Genomic DNA, 22,549 nt, shown 5'->3' on the forward strand with positions numbered 1-22,549 from the left:
CTGGATACTGATGGATTCTGACAAAACCAAGCTAGATAAAATTAAGACCTGTCCTCGTGTCTAGTGGCAGAGACAGAGATATAAACATAATATTAGTACAATATAAAAATAAAGACACGTACACACAGCAGTTGAATATACACTCGAGGGAGAGAGAGTAGAGTCAGAGTTCTTCCCGTAGGACGTGAACATTCAGACTCAATCTGAAATAATTAGAAATTTCTCAAGAGGAATCTCCTCCCCCCACCACCTAATAAGATATTTAGTTCCAGTTAAGCACTTGTATTGTTTCTTTTAAAATAATTATTACAATTATAGAATTAAAGTTTTGCCATCCTGGGGAATGTGACTTTGGGGAGCATCATGAAGAAGCTGTGCTAAGTAAGATCTCTGAGTCTCAGTTCACTCATCTGTAAAATGGGTTTATAGGGCTATGATATGATAATATGTATAAAGCAATGGACAGTCCCAGGCAGATAGTAGAGTCTCTCTCGACTGAAATAGAATAATAATTTACATCAATAAAGTAAGTTTAATTGTATGCCTTTTTGTTTTTTGGGTTGTATTTTTCACATTCTGGTTGATTTTCTATACCTGGCTTTGAGAGCAAAGAACTGGTCACTGAGTAAAGAACTGAAAGAGCTTCAGCTACTGAGACTATGGAATAAAGACATGCTCTTTTTTTTTCTTTTGCAGGGAAGGAGTCGGCCAGAGCTAACATCTGTTGCCAATCTTCCTCTTTTTTTTTTTTCTTCTCCCCAAAGTCCCAGGGCATGGTTGTATATCCTAGTCGTAAGTCCTTCTAGTTCTTCTGTGTGAGCTGCCACCACAGCATGGCAACTGACAGATGGGTGGTGTGGTTCTGCGACCAGGCAACTAATCTGGGCTGCCTAGGCAGAGAGCACAGAACTTGAACAGCTAGACCATCACGGCTGGCTCTGAAGACGTGCTTTTATTTTAGCTACACATGGTAAATCCACATTGATTTTATTCTGGAATTATTTTGCTAACTACCTGGGATTCTACTTAAATCTTGTTGGGGGTGCTGGCCCCGTGGCTTAGTGGTTAAGTGCACGCGCTCCACTACTGGCGGCCGGGGTTTGGATCCCAGGCGCGCACCGACGCACCGCTTGTCCGGCCATGCTGAGGCCTCGTCCCACATACAGCAACTAGAAGGATGTGCAACTATGACATACAACTATCTACTGGGGCTTTGGGGAGAAAAAGGAGGAAGATTGGCAATAGATGTTAGCTCAGGGCTGGTCTTCCTCACACACACAAAAAAATCCTGTTAGGGCATCTTTCTAGTATTTTTTATAACAGTTTTATTGAGATACAATTCATGTCCTAAAATTTACCTGAAGTGTGTAACCCAGTGGTTTTTGGTATATTCACAGAGTTGGCAACCATTACCACAATCAATTTTAGAACATTTTCATTACCCTGAAAGATACCTTGCACCCATTAGCAGTCACTGCCCATTTTCCCCAGGCTCTCCCCACACAGCCGTAGGCAACCACTAATCCACTTTCCATTTCTATAGATTTGCCTATTACAGACATTTCATATAAGTGGAGTCGTACAATATGTGGTCTTTTGTGAACTGGCTTCTTTCACTTAACTTCATGTTTTCAAGCTTTATCCATGTTATAGCATGTATCATACTTCATTCCTTTTTACTGCTTAATAATATTCCATTGCATGGATATACCACTGTTCTCTATCCATTCATCAGTTGATGGACATTTGTGTTGTTTCCAGTTTCTGGCTGTTATGAATGATGCTGCTATCAAGATTCACATACAAATTTTGGTGTGGATGTATGTTTTTAATTTTCTTGATTATTTGGCCTAGGAATGGAGTTGCTGGGTCATATAGAAACTCTATGTTTAACCTTTTGAGGAACTGCCAGACTGTTTTCCAAAGTGGCTGCACCACTTTACATTCCCTCCGACAGTCTATGAACGTTCTAATTCTCCACATCCTCTCCAACACTATTTATTATTGATTGTCTATCTTTTTTATTTCAGCCATCCTAAGGAGTGTGAAGAGTTTCTCACTGTGGTTTTGATTTGCATTTTTCTGATGGATAATGATGTTGAGCAGCTTTTCATGTACCTATTGGTTACTGTAATATTTACTTTGGAGATGTGTCTATTCAAACACTTTGCCCATTTTTTCATTGGGTTGTCTTTTCCTCATCGAGTTGTAAGATTTTATATTTTCTGGATACAAGTCTCTTATCAGATATCTGATTTGCAAATATTTTCTCCCATTCTGTGGATTATCTTTTCATTTTCTTGATGGCGTCCTTTGCAGCACAAAAGCTTTTAATTTTGGTGAAGTCCAATTTATCTATTTTTTCTTTCATTGTTTATACTTTTGTGTTTAAGGAACCATTGCCTAATCCAAGGTTACTAAGATCTATGTCTATGTTTTCTTCTAAGAATTTTATAGTTTTAGCTCTTCTTTTAGATCTTTGATCCCTTTGGAGTTAATTTTTGTATATAGTGTGAGGTAGGGGATGAACATCATTCTTTTGCATGTGTATATGTGCCATTTATTGAAAAGACTGATCTTTACCCCATTGAATTGTCTTGGCATCCTTGTCAAAAATCGATTGACCGTAAATGTGAGGACTTGTTTCTGGAGTCTCCATTCTCTTTCACTGATCTGTATGTCTCTAATATTTTTTAAAATAATTTTTTATTCCTACATTTGTATAGAATAAAACATTTGTATATATAGAAGCATAAGAAGAAAATTAGAGGAAATATTAATCCCACTGTGGCAGAATGAACCATTGGTGCCAATTCTTCACTCCCCTCTAGTAGTCATGTACACCCACACTCTTGTCATGGTCTTATTATGGTGGGTAGAGTGTACTGTGCGCTTGGTCCACTTGAAACTGGGTTTAGTCGTGCAATTTGCTCTGACTCTTGGGATGTCAGTGAGTGTGACATGAACAGATACTTGCAGTGTGCCTGTGCAGTTGGTCTTGCTCTCTTGCATCACCATGAACAGAGTAAGCCTTGGGTAGCCACTGGTTCCAAATGAATGTCAGATGCTTGGAACAAACCTGAACCCGCCCTATGATCTGGAGCCCAGGCAAGTAGAGCCAGACCCCAGTCAAAACTCAGACATTTGAGCAAGAAATAGATGCTTATCATTGTTTACCACTGTGGTGTTTGTGGTTGCTTGTTCTTTAGCAATAGCTAACTAATAACACATACCCCTTAAAGATAACCACTCCTATCAGTTTGGCCTTTTGATCAAAAATGAGATTATGAAAAAAATTATGTACTTGTATATTTGTTCTCCTGTTGTTTTTACTTAACGTTTTTCCATAATACCCTGTTATTAAAAGTTCTTGATAAATACCCCTTCTATTATCTGCATATTTCAACCTTTAAAAGTTGTACATTTCTCTTAACCATTCCTATATTACTTTTACCATTACAAGTAAAGGTGCAGTGAATTTTACTCCCTCTTTCTCATATAAATCTTGGTCTACATTTCACATTTTTTTCCACAGAATGGATTCCTAGAAGTAGATATCTTTAATAAGTTCTTTTAACCAGAGTTTGAGGTGGATCCACTGATTTCCTGATTTCCATGTTATTACTATTCATATTTTCACTTACACTATTTGGCTAAACCCAGATTGTTTTGTTTCTTAAGGCATACAGGCAAATTTGATTTAACTTTTTGTGTGTGGGTATGAGGAAGACCAGCCCTGAGCTAACATCCAATGCCAATCCGCCTCTTTTTTTGCTGAGGAAGATTGGCCCTGGGCTAACATCCATGCTCATCTTCCTCTACTTTATATGGGACACCGCCAGATCATGGCTTGACAAGCGGTGCGTTGGTGCGCGCCCGGGATCCGAACCTGCGAACCCTGGGCCGCCAAAGAGGAGCGCGCGCACTTAACCACTGCGCCACCGGGCCGGCCCATGATTTAACTTTTTAAAAAACTATTTTTGTGAATTCTTCCAGCATGTTCCATTTTACTGTCTTTGGACATTAATAGTTTATTCGAAACAAGAAAATTGTTGCGACAAAAAATAGTCTATACAAAGCCCTGCCTCTCTTGTTTTCCTTTGGGCTTATGTCGAAACAGGGCATGGAGACAAAATGTGAGCACATGTGTTTTTTTGTTTTGGGATTTTTTTTTATTGGCATAGTTAATAAAGGATCATATACCCATGAAGATGGTATCCAGGGTAGTAGCCAGGTCTAACTTTCTTTATATCTGTAACAGTGCTTAGGTGCATTCTATAAATATTTGTTGAGTAAATGAATGTAAGAAATATTGAGAACATTAAAGCAGTCTTTCAGGCCAGAAATTACTGCCCTCACAATGATTAATAACTATTTTTAAGGCTTCTATAGTGACACGTATGCTACATCTAAAATTAGATGTGTAGTACTTTGAACAGTAGGCCAGATGGTGATACTATATCTAAAATTTTCTGGGTGCTGCTTAGCAAATAAATGGCTCTCTCTCTCTCTGCTCCCTCTTCTCCTTGCCCTCTTCCCAAGGAAAATCACATTATTCGGGTCATCTAATAACAATTGATCCAGTTTCATTTTGGCAACTGCTAAAATGGTTACCTTGGGAACCCCAATATGTGCACTGGCTGTCTTTGCACAGTACATACACTGAGCCTTCTGAGAAGTTTCATTCGGGGATCCCACGGTCTGTTATCTTGCAAACCGAACCCCTGATCTCACCTGGCAACCGCCTCGCTGTACCTGCTCTAAGGGGACCTCGGTCCCTATGCTCCCACTTCTCCTGCACTGGCTTCTCAGGGGCCATCATCACTCAGCCCCTTGGGCTAAGCCTGGAGGTCCCCTTTCAAAGGCAAGGACTACTATTTGGTTCTGATACTTAATATATTAAGCGCCATTCTTATCTATTCACACCCACGTCACATTTTTTTAAAAGTCATCTTTGCTAGTCAGTCACCTTGAAATTCCCCAGACAGAAATGGAACAAAGGACAGGAAAACCCTACTAGTTTTACTTAAATGCATGCATCCTGAGGACAGCTGAGGCTGAACTGGGAGATGACATGAAGGAGAAGGTCCTAGGATGCGCCACAGACCAACACTGCCACTGTCACGATTTGTATAAGATGAGTCCAGGCTACAGATGCCAGCAATTTATCACACCCAAAAACTCTCCCTACCCCCAGCACTCACATACTTACCTGAGGGTGCAGGACCCGCTAACAAAGCAGAGAAGGGCTAAGGCATTCCCTAAAGACCGAGAATTGCCGCTAATGCTCAGCGTGCAGAGAAAGGCATGTTCCTCATGCCTCATTTTTTGTCAAATCACGTGCCTGGTGCTGTGTAGGTGATGGACGCACAATAAATACTCCAGCTGAATGAACACAGAAAGAAAATAGAAATGCAATGCTTTAGAGTGCCCACAGAAAACTTGATGACCTTGTCATCCAGAAGTAAATTTAATTTCTACTCCTGAATAGAGCAAAACATCTTGAAAGAGAGTGAAAATGCAGATAAGACAGTTATCAGATAGTGGCTATCTGGACAGGAGAGATCTTTTCATTTGTCAGTCTAGTCCTTGGGAGTTTCGGGTAAGGCTCGTCCCTAACTGCTCTCTTACAAAGGCACCTCGAGATGGTCTTAGAGAAGCCCTCTTGCCGTCCCATCGGAGAGCAAACTGCCTGTGAGTTTTCAACCATTACAGCTGTGATGATGAAACAGTGAAGAAGAACCGCCTCTAGTCAAAAAGTGCACCCAGAGATAAGGTTCATTTTCAATGCCCTGCGGCGGCGTCTGCTGGCATGGCCACTGCACTTCTCAGTAAGTGGGGATACAAGGCTGATTCATCACAGAGCGAGCAAATGCCTTTTTTTCTATAACAATACCCTGTGCTCCACCTCCTAATAATTTCATTACATGGGCAGGGGTGGGGGGAATGGAAAAAGCGAGAAATATTGGGTTATAAATGTATGGCAAACTTTTAAATAAAGGAAAAGGGGAAACAAACTCTTGTAACTCTATTATTAGCAGAGACAGAACTAATAATAGTGCTATAAAATGTGTAGCAGACAAGTCACATCAATTCTGGGTGTAGCATTCTCCTCTTATGTATTGGCTACATAACTGAGGTGTACAGAGCCCTGGCAAGGTGAGTCCTATTAAAATAACACTTATAGTCTTGTCGATGCTTATATAGAGACTGGTTTCCCCCTGCTGCAGATACTTCAGGGATTAAAATGAAAACATATATTCTGCAAAGATTTCTTAGAAAATATATGAGTTTAGAAAACAGGGTATAGGATATAATAAAATATCTTGGTGAGGAAGTTTCAGAGTTAATTAAGAAAGCTACAAATTAAGAAACAACAGCAAAAAAGGAGATGATTGCATTGCATCTAACTGAAGGCACGCTGCTTTTTGTTTCTCCTAGGGGCTCTGGGATTTTTTACATTGTTTGGTTTTATATAAAATGTACAAGAATTTGCTGAAATATCTCACTTGGTTTTACGTGAGATATTATAATTCACTAATTTGTTCGTTTACCCAAAGCAACGTAAACATATTTCCATGTATACAGTGGAAATGGATGGAATGAAACAAAAAGAAAGGGAAAGAGAAAGAAAGAAGAAAAGAGACAGAAAGAGAAAGAAAAATCAGACTCTGTTAATACCTCATGAGCCTAAAACTCAAAAACACAAGAAAAGTGACTGCTTTTATAGCCATATTATTAATGCATTTGATACGCAATTTAATGAATTATCATGCCAAAACTTTCATTACCTGGTACAATTTCCATTTCATGTGAAAGGTTATGCTCTCTTTCATAGCTATTGAAAGATGTGTTAATGTATGTAGCTATTTGTTAAAAGTTTGCATTCCAAAACATAATAAAGCTTTGGAAATCAAATCACCTCATTTGTTTTCATTACTTGAAATGCTGCTTGGGGAAATTTTTAGGCAAGCTACCAAATGTATCACACCTTCCCCTGAACAGACCAGGCTTGTTACATGCTCCCAGCCTGCTGCTCTGATCTAGCTTGTCCCTGCACTAGGTTTTTCCCTACATAGCTTGACTTGGTAAGGGTTGTGTATTCATTTGCCTCTGTTCTATACAGGGCCAGGCACATTTAGCATCTGCCCTGTGCCTGATACTGTGCTAGGTGCTGGGGCTGCAACCACGGGCACAAACAGGATGGAGAAGGTGCTGGCACTCTGCTATTGAGTACGGTCATCGGAAACTAGAGGATCGCCAGAGACAGGTACGCCCAGGAATGGGGGAGCACGGATGCGGGATGACAATTTGCATCAGGTGCGATTAGCTGGAAGCTATTTAACCATTGGGAGATTTGCAACCAACTCTTTCCTCCCTTTTCCAAATACTCAAGGGTGGCAGCCCCACTTCCACCTTGCCTAAAGATTGTTTATGTCTGTGGCAACAATTTGAACACGAGTTATATTTTATGACTATTTCAGAAAATTAATCAGAAATCCAGCAGTATTTTTAAAAGTTGCACGCATTATACATGTTCCTTATTACTCATTTATATTTTTAGGAGTGTGCACAGTTTTTCATTTGGGGGTAATGCAATGTACCTAGCTAAACATATCATTTTCATTTTACACCTTGGTTTATTTATTTATTCTTCATCCCTCAAGAGAGAGGTTTTATTGCTGATTACATTGTACAGGAAAAAAAAAGAGGAAGTAAAAAGTTAACTCTTTACTTTTAAGGGCCTAATAGAGCATGAATCCTCTCAGTTGCTTTTCAATTTCTGTGCACTGAGGTTGAGCCTGGAATTAGGTGTCACCACAGCTGACTCAAAAAAGCTCTAAAAATAGGCCCGCAAATGCAACTTTGGTTATAAAACAAATGCCACAGGCAGAAAAATAAGTTGAAAAGAAAAAAGGAGGGGAAAACATTTATAAGTCTGAACTTCAGTAGAATTTGACCAATTCTCAGGAACACTGGGGAAACCCATCACTGATTGTTAAAACTTTACCCAACTTTCTAGAAATATCTGTACTGAAAGAGATAATGCTCCTGTTGTATCCCACATTTCAAAGAATATGCCACCTACCAGAAAACAGATTCTTAGAGGGCATTCGAGGAATTTTGGATTGACTCAATGAAATGTCACATGAGCAAGTAGCCTACGATCTCTCTAAGAGATCAAGTGTGTATTTCCGATGATTGTAGGTAGTCAACCCGTGTTTGCTTTGTTCCGCTTAATTTGAATCTTATTTTAACAATTCAATGGTTTGCTGCTGGATTTTAATTGGCAGCCATGAGATGAAGAATGAGTTGAACATTGTCATTTTGATATATTTTTTAAGCTAGTGAAGTAGCTCTATTTTTGTACAATGAAATGTTAAGTATTGCCCAGTTGACATCTATTTAACAGTATAGCTTTGGCTTCAAGCAATGGCCCAAAGAGGTATAGGCTGTTTTTTCCAGCAGGATTGATTTCGATGCCTGAGACCAGAAATATTAAGGTGCCAGGGCAAAGCCTCGAGGAGCTTTCAGGGAACAGAGCAAAGAGTGAACAGAATTACAGAAAATATGGGGTCAATTGCTGAAGGTTCACTAATACCCGGCCTTGTGTGGAATTTACCTGGCTCACAAAAAATTGTCATTCTTGGTAATATTTAGACTCTTATTTGAGTATCTTGTATTGTCTAAAAGACAATGAATTTTTTTCAAAGGTGTCGTCTTTTTTAAACAGAAAATATCACAATGAGATTTGAAAAAATATGTATGGCAGTTTTATGGCAAAAAAAATTTAATCACTAAAAATTTTTGAATGATCAAATTTGAAAAAAAAAACTATTTTCAGGGGCCGGCCCAGCGTAGCGGTTAAGTGCGCGCACTCCGTTGCTGGCGGCCCGGGTTCAGACCCTGGGCGCGCACCGACCACAGCTCGTCAGGCCATGTTGTGGAGGCGTCTCACATAAAGTGGAAGAAGACGGGCACGGATGTTAGCTCAGGGCCAGTCTTCCTCCACAAAAAGAGGAGGATTGGCATGGATGTTAGCTCAGGGCTGATCTTCCTCGCAAAAAAAAAAACGATTTTCAGGGGCTATAAAATCAAAATACATAAGAAATTCTAAGAGAGAGTGCTTGTAAAATATTCGATTATCCCCACAGAGATATTCGACAGTTTCATTACTGCAACAATTTAATTGCAAAAAATAAATAGATGGTTATTATTTTTACAAGTATGATTATAACATATTACCTACTTTATCAGTCAGTAAAAGTCACTAGGGAATATCAATTTTGCATTTTTTTCTGACCTAAAATTCCTCCTATTGATGACAATTACTGCAAAGTTAGAACATATATAATATTTCAGGAAATGGTATCAAAGACATCACCTTCTTAACTTGAAGAGGAAGCTATCTTTGTTGTTGTTTGTTAAAGATTTTTTATCTTTGCTTCTCAGGCTTAGTACGTTACTCATGCCTCCCTTGAATTCCTTAAAATTCTCAGTTGTTGAAAATTTTAAAAATACTAGAATACCTGCTTTTATTGTCATTGTCATTTAAAAAAATTCTCTTTCTACATGGTGTGGAATCATCAGAGAGAAAAAAACAGGATTATTTTTATGAAAAGTGGCATAATTCTGATTAGCAGTATTTAAGTTCATTTGAAAAAGGAACTGAATGATTTATATGCTCTTTCTGTCTTCTATGTTGTGGCATTTTACTAATTTCATTAGTAAGTTAAGCAGTAATAGTAGTAAGTTTAGTGGTAAGTTAGTTAAGTAGTAAATGGAGAAGTAATAATAAAGTTGAGTGTTTTTCTGCTGTTTCCTAAAGGTACCCATTTAGCCAATGTCTATCTTCTGTGGTTCTCTCAGAAATATATTCGGGAAAAACCAAGCCATTTAAATAGATTTTTAAATTGAAAATTATGTCATTTAAATTAGTACAGAACATAGATTTTGCTGTAGGAATATCCGAGATTGGTCTAAGTCCTATTATTTACTAGCTGCTTGATCTTTGGCAAATTATTTAACCTTTCAGTCTCCTTTTCGTCATAGTAAATTAGGTAATAACCACATATGTCGCACAGCAAGTCACTGGGGGAGAGCGCATGAGAGACCCTAATAGGAAGAACTGCTTTGTAAAAGTGAGGGCAGCACACAACAGGTGGAAGCTATGCATATTATTTGTTCCTTACAATTAAGTTCATATGAAAAATGCCTTTCAAAATTTTCAGAGGAAACACTCAAGATTTCTAATCTACCATTCCCAGCAAGAGATCCTCAACTCTCTCCTTTTGATGTGTGAAATGAGATGCTGCAACGATTTATCCACTTTTTCACACTGCCTCACGGAGTTAGAATATTTCTACTCTAGACTCATTTTCATTGTCTGATTGTTTCAAGTAGGTAGAAATAATATTTTTACTTTCTCCGGGCTCATAACTATGTTTTCAATTCCTTTTATGGCCTGATTGCATTTGGGTTCATCAAAAAATTCAGCATCCCCAAAGCTCAAAGTACCACAGGTTCATTCTAGGTTTGTGATACAAGTTTCTCTTTCCCATGTTGAAATTGTTTTAGATTTAAGTATCTTGTCTTTGTAGGGTAGGAAGAAATATTCCTCTACCCTTCTAGGTTCTTCTGGCTGGTCTGAGAATTAAATTGACATGAGACATACTAACAGGAGAAAATCAAACAAATTTAATAACATGAATATATGGGAGAAACCCAGGAAACCTGACTGACTCACCAAAATGGCCGAAGCCACTACCCTAGCTAAAGACAGAGGAGGATGTTGGGGCTAGTGGTTTGGGACTTCAAAGGGGAGGAAGGCAATTCACATGGAGATAGAAAAGCAAATGTTTAGTAAACAAATGTTTGCCATGCCTGGCAGAGACAATGAGACATGGAAAGGACTTAGATCAAAGGGACCTTGCTAGGTTCCTCCCTGTCTACCACACCAGTTCATATTATATTATAGTTTTCTATGGTGATAGTCCTTCCTGGAACAGGCCTTCTATCTTAAATTCTTTTAAGCAGTAAGGGGGAAAATACAAGTTTCTTCCTGAGTCTTTTGTTCTTAAAAATAATCAAGCCCAAGAGACACATTCTGGGGTAGCAAATTCTGCTCCCCTACATTGTGTTGGCTCATATTGAAATACTCATCAATGAAAATGATAATGATGTTTATTTTCAACTTAATGAACTGTGCCCAGAACTTTTACTGTTCAAAGATCTTCTCTGGTCTCTCCCTGAACACCAATCCTCTGCTTATCTTCTGCTCACCTGGCTTTGCACACGCTGTGCATGCCACCAGGAATGACTTTGTTCACTTGTATGTGTGTCAAGAACTCTAGTTCATCCTTTAGAAGTCAATTCAGAAGTCTCTTTGCTCTACTGTGCCCCATACACACCTTTATTGGAGCAGTTTTTGGACAGGACTACAATGATTGATTTACTTCTCATTCTGTCCCTCAGACTATGGATAGACATTTGAAAGACAAAGTCCAAGATTTATTCATATTTGTATTTCTAGCACGTAACAGATAGTTCAGAAATGTTTATTGAATGGCTGAATGACATCGTACTTTAGAACGTAACTGTAAGTTTTTCTTAAAAATGGCAACAGGTGGCAATTTGGATCTTCACCTTGCTGTTTCCTATAGGATATGATCATCATGGCACCCGCATTACTGATTCTTTTGGGGGCCACAGTGATACTACAGGTAGATTTACTTCCTGATAAAAAATGTAAGTACCATCTATTAAATTCAATAATGTTTCTTTTAAGAAAAAGTACATTACAAAAATGATAACATTATTTTCTCCTAAATAATCCCTCAATTTGGAAATTATATACGGATTTTTAAAAAGGGATAGAATATTTATCATCAGAATACAAACTCTTTAAATGTGCTGTATTTTAAGAAAGCAAAGTTGGCTGAAATGCATATTTTAAGTTGCAACAGGAAGTAATATTCCAAGTGTGGGTGTGCGGGCACTACAGAATAAAGCTGGAGCTGGTGGCCACTTTTGGATGTCTTCCCACAAAAGGAAATGGTTAGAAGGCCTCACAACCAAAGAATTAAAATTTCCACTATGTTTGGTTCAGAAACTTGTTGATCTATGGGTCTGGTGTGATGACAGAGTCTAAGAAAAGAAAACTGTCACATGGTCCCCATCTAGCATTATCTAAGAGAACTGTCTATGATAGTGACAATGTTCCGTATCTGCACTATCCAGTGCAGTAGCCACTAGCCATCAGTAACTATTGAGCACTTGAAATATGGCTCATGCAATTAAGGCAATGAACATTTGATTTTCTATAAATTAATTTAAATTTTATGGACAGCACAGTACAGACAGAGCACTAGAAGTCTGTATGTGGCAAGTGTGGATGTGGCGTTGTGGAAAGCTGGGAAGGTTTTGAAATATTAAAGGTCAATGGTAACATCCGCTTACCATATAGTAAATGAGTCAAAGGAGGTTTCATAATTGTGTGTACAATATTGTCCTAATTTTAGAAAAAAATTTAAAAAGTTGTATAAACATACGCCCAGGAAAAAAAGATAATGAATATATCACATGTTAATGCCATTCTCAGTGGCAGGATTATGGATAATTTTTATTTTCCTTTTTTGCTCATCTTCGCTTTCCAAAATTTCTAAAGTGAACAGACATTGATTTTGTAATTTAAATGAAAGCTTTTATTTTGAAAGCAAAGTTAGAGAGTGGTTCATTAAGGAAAAAAACTCCTCTTTCTATAAATGCCTATTAAAACAGCTTTGCTCACAAAATGTTTTTGCCTTTAAGTCATAATAAGACATAAATCCGTTTTATATCATGAACCAGTAAACTTACAAATATAAGTGCATTTATATAATTGAAACAAGAGTTTCATGAAACAATACTTATTATATTTCATGCATCCTGGTATTTTCTACTCTATTTTCTTCCTTCTCATTAAAAAAAGTTGCTAGTCACAAAAATGAATTATCACAGCCCATTAATGGATAATGACCCTCAGTTTGAAAACTATGGTTATAATGAATAATGATATAGTAAAATATTCATATTTCAATAAAAATCCTGTAGATGTTATAGGTAAACACCTGGGCAAGGTAAAAAAAAAAACGTAATGAGTTAAAAGTAGTTTTAAAGAAAATTTTTCTAAAATTATTTCAGTATTATACATTCTAATAGCCAGAATAAAATACTATACTGCACAATTAAATATTGAAAAAATTTAAAAAGTGTTGCCTACGTACAAATGAACATTGTGTTGCTTCTTTTTTCTTTTGATCAACAGTTGTACTTCTCCCACCTGTCAATTTCACCATTAAAGTTACTGGTTTAGCTCAAGTTCTTTTACGTTGGGAACCAAATCCTGATCAAGAGCAAAGGAATGTTAAGCTGGGATATCGTGTGAAAATAAATGCTCCACAAGAGGAAGACGTAAGTATTTATTCTGATGGCTATCCTGATTTAGAGTAAATTTTAATTTTGACTGCATTTTCCTTATCAAAGGAAGTTTTAGCTCAAAAAAAGAAAACTACTAAAGGGCTTTTATTATGTTCCCAGTAGAGTAGTGACTCTGGTTGAAATGGCTGTGAATAGTGCCATACACTTGCTTAGCATTAAAGAACAGTATAGAACATTTTAACTTTGGGACGATTCTTTCACTTAAAAAAGAAAGTTTAGTAATCCATTGTACCTTCTAAGGTGACAAATCAGAGTGGCCAAGTTCGAATCCCTGTTCAGCCTCTTCCTGCCTGTGTAACCTTGGACCAGTCACTTAACTCCTCAGGCACCTGGTACACTGCAGGATGTGTTAAAGCACCTGGTTCCTTGTAGGTGCGCAATAAAACTAAACAAAGGGAGAAGCGATTAGTATTTATGATTTTTTGGTCAATATGGAATTATAGAGAATTTTCTGTCAAAAAGTTACCTTTAGGGAGGAGACTGGAACTAGAGATGGTGGTCAAAGGGAATTTGAGCCTTAATTGTAATATTTTACTTTTATAAGAATGTGCTCATGTATCATTGAGGAATTATTTTGTTATTATTATATTGGTTTTTTAAAAACATGTCCAAATACTAAAATTGGGTAATTTATTTATTTTTTAAAACTATTTTATTGAGGTATGACTGATGTGTAAAAGGCTGTACATATTTAATGTATACAACTCGATGAGTTTAGGAATATGGATATACCTGTGAAACGGTGAGGTTAGTCTTTTTCTAGCAAAACGATTTCATTGCATTTTGTTTATGTGCCATTTAAAAAGTGGAAGAAAATGCACATTTGATTAAAATAGTTTGTTTAAGGCTATTTTCCTTTTACATATCATGACTTGCGGGTTTTATTTTTAGTATGAAACCAGGAACACTGAAAGCAAACGTGTAACCATCCTTCATAAAGGCTTTTCAGCAAGTGTGCAGACCATCCCGTGGAGTGACCCCTCCCCCGCAGCAAGCAGCTGGGTGTCTGCTGATCTTAAAGCCCCACCAGGTAAGGCAGGCCTCTAAAAGCCCAGTTTTATATTTCGGACTTTGTAGATATGGGAAAGTCAAGCAACTAACAACTCGCTTTTCTTTTCTATAGTCACTCGCCAGTTCCTGCCCAGTATTCTTCCACCTCATCAACAGCCTCACAAAGGCTGTTGTCACTTCTTATTGTCACAACCCATACAATTCCATCTGGCACATCTCTGCAAACATCACACACACTTCTCACTGCCCTGCTCAGAAGACACGGGGTCATAAACAAAATCTGGGCCCATCAGGTCCCCCATATTTGGATCCTAAGACATCTTTCCAACTACACCCTACATGAGTCCTCTGCTCTTCTCAGATGGATTTCTAACCGTGGCCCCCACACACCAGCACACTCCTGCCTCAGAGACTTTGCTTTCCTGAGCTCATCTCCTCTGCCTGCTTTTCTGAATCCTCCCGTACTTCAAAGCCCAGATCAAGTTGTACATCCTCTGTAAAGCCCTTTTTCTTTTTCATCCTATACACTGAAGGATGCTTTCCCTCCTCAGAACTCACTCATGGGCTGTGCTACCCATTTGGCACATACAACATTACATTATGCATCTTTCACAAACAAATAGATTTATACCCTGCCATCCTCAACTCTCAGCCCACTGCGGGCAGGGACGACGTCTCATGCTTTATTGCACCCAGCATAACAAGCAGCACGTGCTTTAGATGTGTATTCCCTCTTGTCGGGTTTGTGGATTTGTTTTCAATTCTATGATTTCTCATAAGAAATTGAAGAAAACTTTGCTGACAGTTCACAGAAGCCATGAGACTGAACAACCTGACCGCCATGAGGAAAGAGGACAACATCCAATGTCTGTATACCATCCTCCAGTGGAAAGTTGGGGTTTCCAATACTTAGAACTAGTGATGCTTCTGATTAAACCCTTGGACACAGACACACACATAATAGGGAAAGAAAAGAGGAGGAGTAGGCCACCAATTCCTGGGATATGTGAGTGCACCTAATAACAATTGCCTTGGCCAGTCTGGCCTGTGGGTAATTGTCAAACCCTTCTCTTGTCACATCACTGGATGGACAGGCCAGCTCTCCCGAATTGTGTTGGTGACTGAGAACAGTATTGTAAAGATCAAAGATTGTCCCATTTACTCATTAAAACACATTATCTAGATCATATAGCAGCCAATTCACAGTGGCTTGATCCCAAGTGCACAGACAATCCAAGGTAGACACAAGATCACAAACACAGGTCATTGAGGGCCTTACGTTAAACCACTTTCCCACCTCTCTAGAATGAATTACGGGAGTATACCTGTAATGTACCTTTCAGAACTACAATTCTGCAATCCTAATTATTCTCTGAGCATGCCAATACAGGTTGAAATTAATGGAAAATTATTTCTGCCTTGAATCGAACTGAATTCAAACCAAATAATTCCTTGGAAGGGAGCTGGGAGACAAGCAGACTTCAGGAAACTCTAAATCGTACTCAGGCATAGACCATCTGGTCATTTAGTGTATGGACAGTGCGTTTAGTACAAGGCATACATTATATGGATTTACATATTTATACATATATGGACGTAAACAAACAAACATATCTGGCAGTGCATGGTGGTAATACAAAGTAGCCAGTCTTCCTTTTGTCTTTAACTTCTCTACAGACAATAGGGGGCTCTATTCCTCTCCCCGTTGAACGACACGGGCTGATAGAGATGAATATGATCTTACAACTGACTTAAACTAAGCTAAAAAGACTCTTTTCTATCATTCAAGATTGAGTCTAAAGGCTCCCACTTTGATGAGGTCCTCCCTGACCCTCAGCCCAAAGTGCTTTTTCTCTCCTCTGAGCAACCACAACAAGGCCAGTCTTCCCACAGTGTGTTCTGAAGAGCACCTGTTAATGTGGTGACAAGGAGACTGAAACGAAGACAAGTCTTTCTAGTCAAATAACTTTGGGAAATCCTGAGTTCATTATGAAATGAACATAACGGGTTCCATTGAAAATCTCAAGATTTCCTTAATGTCCTTGCATACTAAAGAGGACTTGAATGTGCTAGTGTACGTTGAGTCTCCAAAGAGGTGGTATTATTTTACAGCGTTGTCAGGACTCATTTCCTTCTGAGCAACAATCTATGTTATTCATGACTCATTTGGATACAACCTAATGAATCATACAGTTCTAGGATGGAAAACGGCGTCAGACACTTTCCTCAACCAACACTCCCATTTACAGTTGGAAAAACTGAGGCCCAGAGCAGTAGGGGGCAAGGTGTCACACCTACTTATTGACAAATGTGGCATCAGAACACCGAGGCTACTGGACACAAGCTTCGAATGACAATATATTGTACTGCTCTTGAACTTTCATACATGTATGTCACACACAACCACCCCTCCAAAGTAGCTGGAAAGCTCTTTGATGTCAGAAACTCCGGTTTTGTCATCCTAGCTTCATCCCCCAGTAAGCTGGCCCTTCGCAAATAGTAGATTTCTATAAATATGTGATAATGAAGACTTTTTGATGATGGATAAGATGTCCCCAACCACTACAATTTCGAAGGAAGTACAAAATCCACAAGTTATCATGGCAATGTTTTTTTCTTTTTCTTTTTGACCACCTAGGTTCTCCTGGAACCTCAATTGTGAATTTAACTTGCATCACAAACACTGCAGCAAATAATTATACACATTTAAGGCCATACCAAGTTTCTCTTCACTGCACCTGGCTTGTTGGCAAGGATGCCCCTGAGGATACACAGTATTTCCTCTACTATAGGTTAGTACCTATTTTTACTTATGCAAATGGGTTGTTTCCTCCAACCTTAAAAACTTACGAGCGTTCCAATTTAGGTATGGCTCTTGGACCGAAGAATGCCAAGAATACGGCAAAGACACACTGAAGAGAAATATTGCATGCTGGTTCCCAAGGACTTTTATCAATAGCAAAGGGCGTGACTCACTTGCAGTGCATGTTAATGGCTCAAGCCAGCATGCTGTGATCAAGCCATTTGATCAGCTGTTTGCTCTTCATGCAATTGGTAAGATGGTAAGATGGACTTAAACCCAAAACAATCAAATGGCAAAATCTCAGCATTGGAAGGGATTATAAAGGTCACCTAGTTTGACTACTGTTCTAATGATAAGTGACCATCTGGACCCTGCTTAAAAACCATAGGGGCAAGGTTTGTCAACCTCAGCACTACTGGATATTTTTGGTTAGATAACTCTGCATTGTGGGGGCTGTCCTGTGCCTTGTAGGATGCTTATCAGCATCCCTGGCCTCTACTTACTAGATGCCAGTAGCAGCCTCCCCCGCCAGCTGTGACAACAAAAATGTCTCCAGACATTTCCAAATGTCCCTTGGGGGATAAAATCTCCCCTAGTTGAGAATCATTGTCCCAGGGAAAGTGAACTCACTGCTGAAGGGAGCCCATTTCGTCTCTCAGCAGTTCTGACTGGTTTCATAAAATTTCTGCCCGTGGATCCTGTGAGGGATTGGCACCACCTCCAGACACTTCTGATCCCTTTCCCCACAAGATGGTCTCTCAGCTCTCTAAAGGCAGCCAGGTTTCCCATCCTGAGACTTCTCTTCCCCAAGCTACCTGCCCCCAATTCTTCGTGCCTTCCTCTTATCATGCTTTGCCATTCTGGTCTGTCTCCTCCGGATGTTCTTGAGTTACAATGTCTCTCTCAGCATATGATTCTCAGATCTAAACATATCATTTAAGGTTTCATTTGCTCAGTTCTCAAAATAGAAGATATTCTCCTTCATCCTCGTTACTCATATCAATGAAACTCATCAGGTGCCTTTCACGTAGCATTCTTGGTTATGAACGCTCAAGATTTCAATGGTGGTATGGTTATTAGCGTGGGCCGTGGAGCCAGGCTGCCTGGGCTTGGATCCTGGCTCCTCCCCTGACTAGCTTAGTGACCATAGACAAGCTGGTCATTCCTCAGTGCCTCAGTCTCATCCGAAAAATGGGGAGAAACTAATGCTTCCTATAAAGTTTTTGTGAGAATTAAGCATGTTAATAATTAGAAAGTGCTTAGGACAGTGTGAGGTACAAGTATCCAATAAATATGCAAAATATTATTATTAAAGTGACATGATTTGGCTTGTGGCATATCTGTATCTATATCAAATGAAGTATATCTTTGTTTAAAGAACTATAGTCCTTACTAAAGAGTTTATTCAATTCTCTTCAATAGTATTTTTCTTAATAACCTAAAAATGTCACTTTCATGAAAATAGGTAATAAAAAGTGCTGAGGAGGACCTGGGAAACAATGGTATTAATATGGAAATGGACACAACCTGGTGCAGACCACAGAAATTCATTTTCTTGTATGATTTTCATTTTATTGAGACCAATTCCTCAGATTTCTAAAAGAAATGGATACTTTCTTGGTTAAAAATTTTTTGCTTAGGGAATGGCAGTCTCTGGGGCCAGTAGATCCCATTCTTAGCTTATTCCTATGATTCATTAATCATGAGATCTAAGTCACATAACCTAAGACAAGAACACTCCCTTAGAAGTAATTTCCACACACATCACATGGCCATAAGGCAATCAAAGGAGAAGGTCTCAGGAGAAAGAACTGTAGAGTTATAAGCAAAGACAAATTTAGCCCAACCCATTCTTTTTATGCTGGAGAAAACTAATGCTTCCAACTCCATCCCCCAAACAAACCAAAATAAGACACACAAAACAAAATGAAACAAAAACGGGAGCCCAGAAAGGGGGAAATGATTACCCAGAGCCACACACCTGCTCAGTAGAAGCAGGGCTTGGTGGGAGTTCCAGGGCAATTTCTCTCCAGGATCAGGTTTATTCCAGGCTTGGACCCACTTGAAAAGTAAAAAGGGTTGGTGGGGTGGGTCTTGTAATGAGCTAAAATGGGGAGGGATTCAACCATTCAATGCCATTTGGAGTAGGAATCCTTGCAGGTTACCAGAAGGATCTCTTCTTCTTCAGTGCTACAAGATAGGAGTCATATGTGAGCCACTGGAGTCCTGTGGCTTGGAGATCAGTTAATTAAATCATGAGGGTAAATACTTGAGAAGATCATATCTTAGAAATGCCTTGAGGAGTGTGAATGGATTGGATTTATCAGCCCCCATCAGTGACCTCTCATTCTCTAACCTAGATCGAGTAAATCCTCCAGTAAACATCACAGTGGAGATTGAAGGAACCTCTCTCTCTATCCAATGGGAGAAACCAGTTTCTGCCTTTCCAGTCCATTGCTTTGATTATGAAGTGAAAATTTACAACACAAGGAAGGGTTATTTTCAGGTAATTCTTTAGATCATTCCAATATTCAATGATATCATTCTTTTAGAAACATTTTTTTATTGTTCTTCAGCAATGAACTTTTATTAAAAACGACCCTCCCCAATTTCCTCCTAAAACCAAACAAAAGTTAATCTTCCCTTTGTCTCTTTGGACTTGCCTATGGCTTTGTTTGTCCCGAGTTGCAATTCCTCTGCTATTGCTGAATGAACTCATCATTTTTTTGAGCTTGCCTCAGTTTACCTCTTTTTTCTAGTTTTTGCTTTTATTAGGTAACATTGGTTTATAACATTATATACATTTCAGGTGTACATCATTATATTTCAACTTCTGTATAGACTATATCGTGTTTACCACCAAAAGTCTAGTTGCCACCCATCACTGTACACATATGCTCCTTTACCCCTTTTGCCCTTCCCCCATCTTCCTTCCCCTCTGGTAACCACAAATCTGTTCTCTGTATCTATGTGTTTATTTTCCACATATGGGTGAAATGTGGTATTTGTCTTTCTCTGCTTGACTTATTTCACTTAGCCTAATAGGTCCATCCATGTTATTGCAAATGGCAAGATTTCATCTTTTTTTATAGATGAGTAGTATTCCATTGTATATATATATATATATATATATACACCTTCTTTATCCATTCATCCGTTGATGGGCACTTAGGTTGTTTCCAAGTCTTGGCTATTGTGAATAATGCTGCAATGAACATAGGAGTGCATATATCTTTTCAAATTAGTGTTTTTGAAACACTAGTGTTTTCAATTAGTGTTTTAAAAATTATCTTCAGTGACTGCTCTGGTTACAGCTTGGATCTAACAAGGTCAAAGGTAACTTACATCTACCCAAATTTTATGAAAATAAACCAAACCTTACTGGCCTTTTGTCTTAAAAGGACATACTTTGGGTTGAAAATAATACAAAGGATCAGATGAAAATTCATTAGCACTACTGTTGGTGAAAATGTAAAATGGTGCTGTCACTATGGAAAACAGTATGGCAGTTTCTCAAAAAATTAAAAATAGAATTATCATATCATCCAACAATTCCACTTCTTGGTATATATCCAAAAGAACTGAAAGTAGAGTCTTGAAGAGAAATTTGTACATCCATGTTCACAGGAGCATTATTCACAACAGCCAAAAAGAAGAAACAACCCAAGTGTCCATTGACAGATGAATGGATAAACAAAATGTGGTATACACATACAATACAACATTATTCAGCCTTAAAAAGGAAGGGAATTCTGACACATATTACACCATAGGTGAACCTTGAGGACACTATGCTAAGTGAAATAAGCCAGTCACAAAAAGATAAATACTGCATGATTCCACTTATACAAGATACCAAGAGTAGTCAAATTCATAGAGACAAGAATGTAGAATGGTGGTTTTCAGGGGAAAGAGGGGGATGTTGTTTAACGGGTAGAGTTTCAGTTTTGCAAGATGAAAAGAGTGCTGGAGATTGGTTACACAACAAGGTGAACGTAACCACTACTGAACCGTACATTTAAAAATAGTTGAGATGGTAAATTTCATGTTATGTATATTTTACCACAACTTAAACTCATTAGCACTAACGGACAAAAAGGGGAACAGAACTGAGAAGAAAGCTCTAACATTTATTGAGCATCAACTCTGTGTCAAGCTTTATTACGCTAGTTTATTCCATCCTCACAGTAACTCTATCATGTAATTATTCTTATTTTACAGAAAAGTGAGGCACAGAGAGACTTAATGATTTGCCCAAAGTCCTAAAGCTAGAAAAATCTGGGGAAGTCAGGATTCAAACTCGTGTCTTACTGATAGTAGGCATAGCAAATTCAATTTGATTGAATTTGACTCAACAAATATTTACAAATTGGCTCCTTTGTGGGAGATATAAAGATAAATAAGATACTGTTTTGCTATCAAGGGACCTAGTCTATTGGACACACTTACCTAGCCTCAGAGTTGCCTTACCAAAGTAAAGGCCATGCCAGGGCCTCCAGAAAGGGGAATTGAATGGAATCTTGAAGGACAAATAGAAATTTGCTTGGTGAGAGAAGGGGAGGACTTTTTTAGCTAGTGCTTCCCAAAATACCTATGGTGAAAGACTGGCTTTCCTTTTTTAATTTCTAACCCACTATGGATTGGTACTTTCGTAAAACACAATAAAAACAATTTGCTGGAAAAGTCAAATATACCTAGAGACAAGCCCAACGATCATAGACTTGGATGTCGTGGCAATGTCAAATTGCTATGAAAGCTCCTGAATTGTAGTCCCAATTTCTGTATTTACCTTATCGCGGATCAGTAATAAACAACTTCTGACCCACACCAGTCCGCTAACCACACTTTGAATGGTGGGGGGTCTAAGCAGAAGGAATAACTCAAAGGCTTGAGAGAGCAGGGTTCCTTTAGCCGAGTGGCAGTAATTTAGTCGGCCTGGACATAAGGCCAACATTGGAATCATAACTCTAGATCCTACACTGGGACTTCTCCCAGAATGACTCTGTAAGATTTTGTTTAAAAAAAAGAAATGGTTTCTCTTTTTTAAACCATGGCCATAGGCAATGGAAGCCACTGTAAGGTTTTACTCAATACAGAAATATGACCACATCTGCAGAATTGAAGAATAATATTGGTAGCAGCATGAAAGCTGGATGGCGGGTGCAGGGGGGTCACGGGGACATAGGGATATCAGTTAATGGCTACTGCAATTGTCCAAGCAAAAGATGATGAGAGCTCAAATAGGTAGTGGTCATG

At 38.6% G+C, this 22,549-nt stretch overlaps 1 protein-coding gene across 1 annotated transcript in view; it reads left to right on the forward strand.

Annotated features, from left to right (window-relative positions):
• Positions 1-5,634: 5,634 nt before the first annotated feature.
• Positions 5,635-22,549, forward strand: part of IL5RA (interleukin 5 receptor subunit alpha) — a 35,226-nt gene continuing 18,311 nt past the window's right edge. The window contains exons 1-8 of the mRNA XM_058549830.1: positions 5,635-5,831; positions 7,127-7,270; positions 11,664-11,748; positions 13,307-13,452; positions 14,371-14,509; positions 17,129-17,282; positions 17,357-17,544; positions 19,654-19,799. Coding sequence (XP_058405813.1) covers positions 11,667-11,748; positions 13,307-13,452; positions 14,371-14,509; positions 17,129-17,282; positions 17,357-17,544; positions 19,654-19,799 — 855 coding nt within the window. The 5' untranslated portion in view covers positions 5,635-5,831; positions 7,127-7,270; positions 11,664-11,666. The remainder of the gene's footprint in view (positions 5,832-7,126; positions 7,271-11,663; positions 11,749-13,306; positions 13,453-14,370; positions 14,510-17,128; positions 17,283-17,356; positions 17,545-19,653; positions 19,800-22,549) is intronic.

Source organism: Diceros bicornis, chromosome 2, assembly GCF_020826845.1.
Source record: "Diceros bicornis minor isolate mBicDic1 chromosome 2, mDicBic1.mat.cur, whole genome shotgun sequence".
Lineage (NCBI taxonomy): Eukaryota > Metazoa > Chordata > Mammalia > Perissodactyla > Rhinocerotidae > Diceros > Diceros bicornis.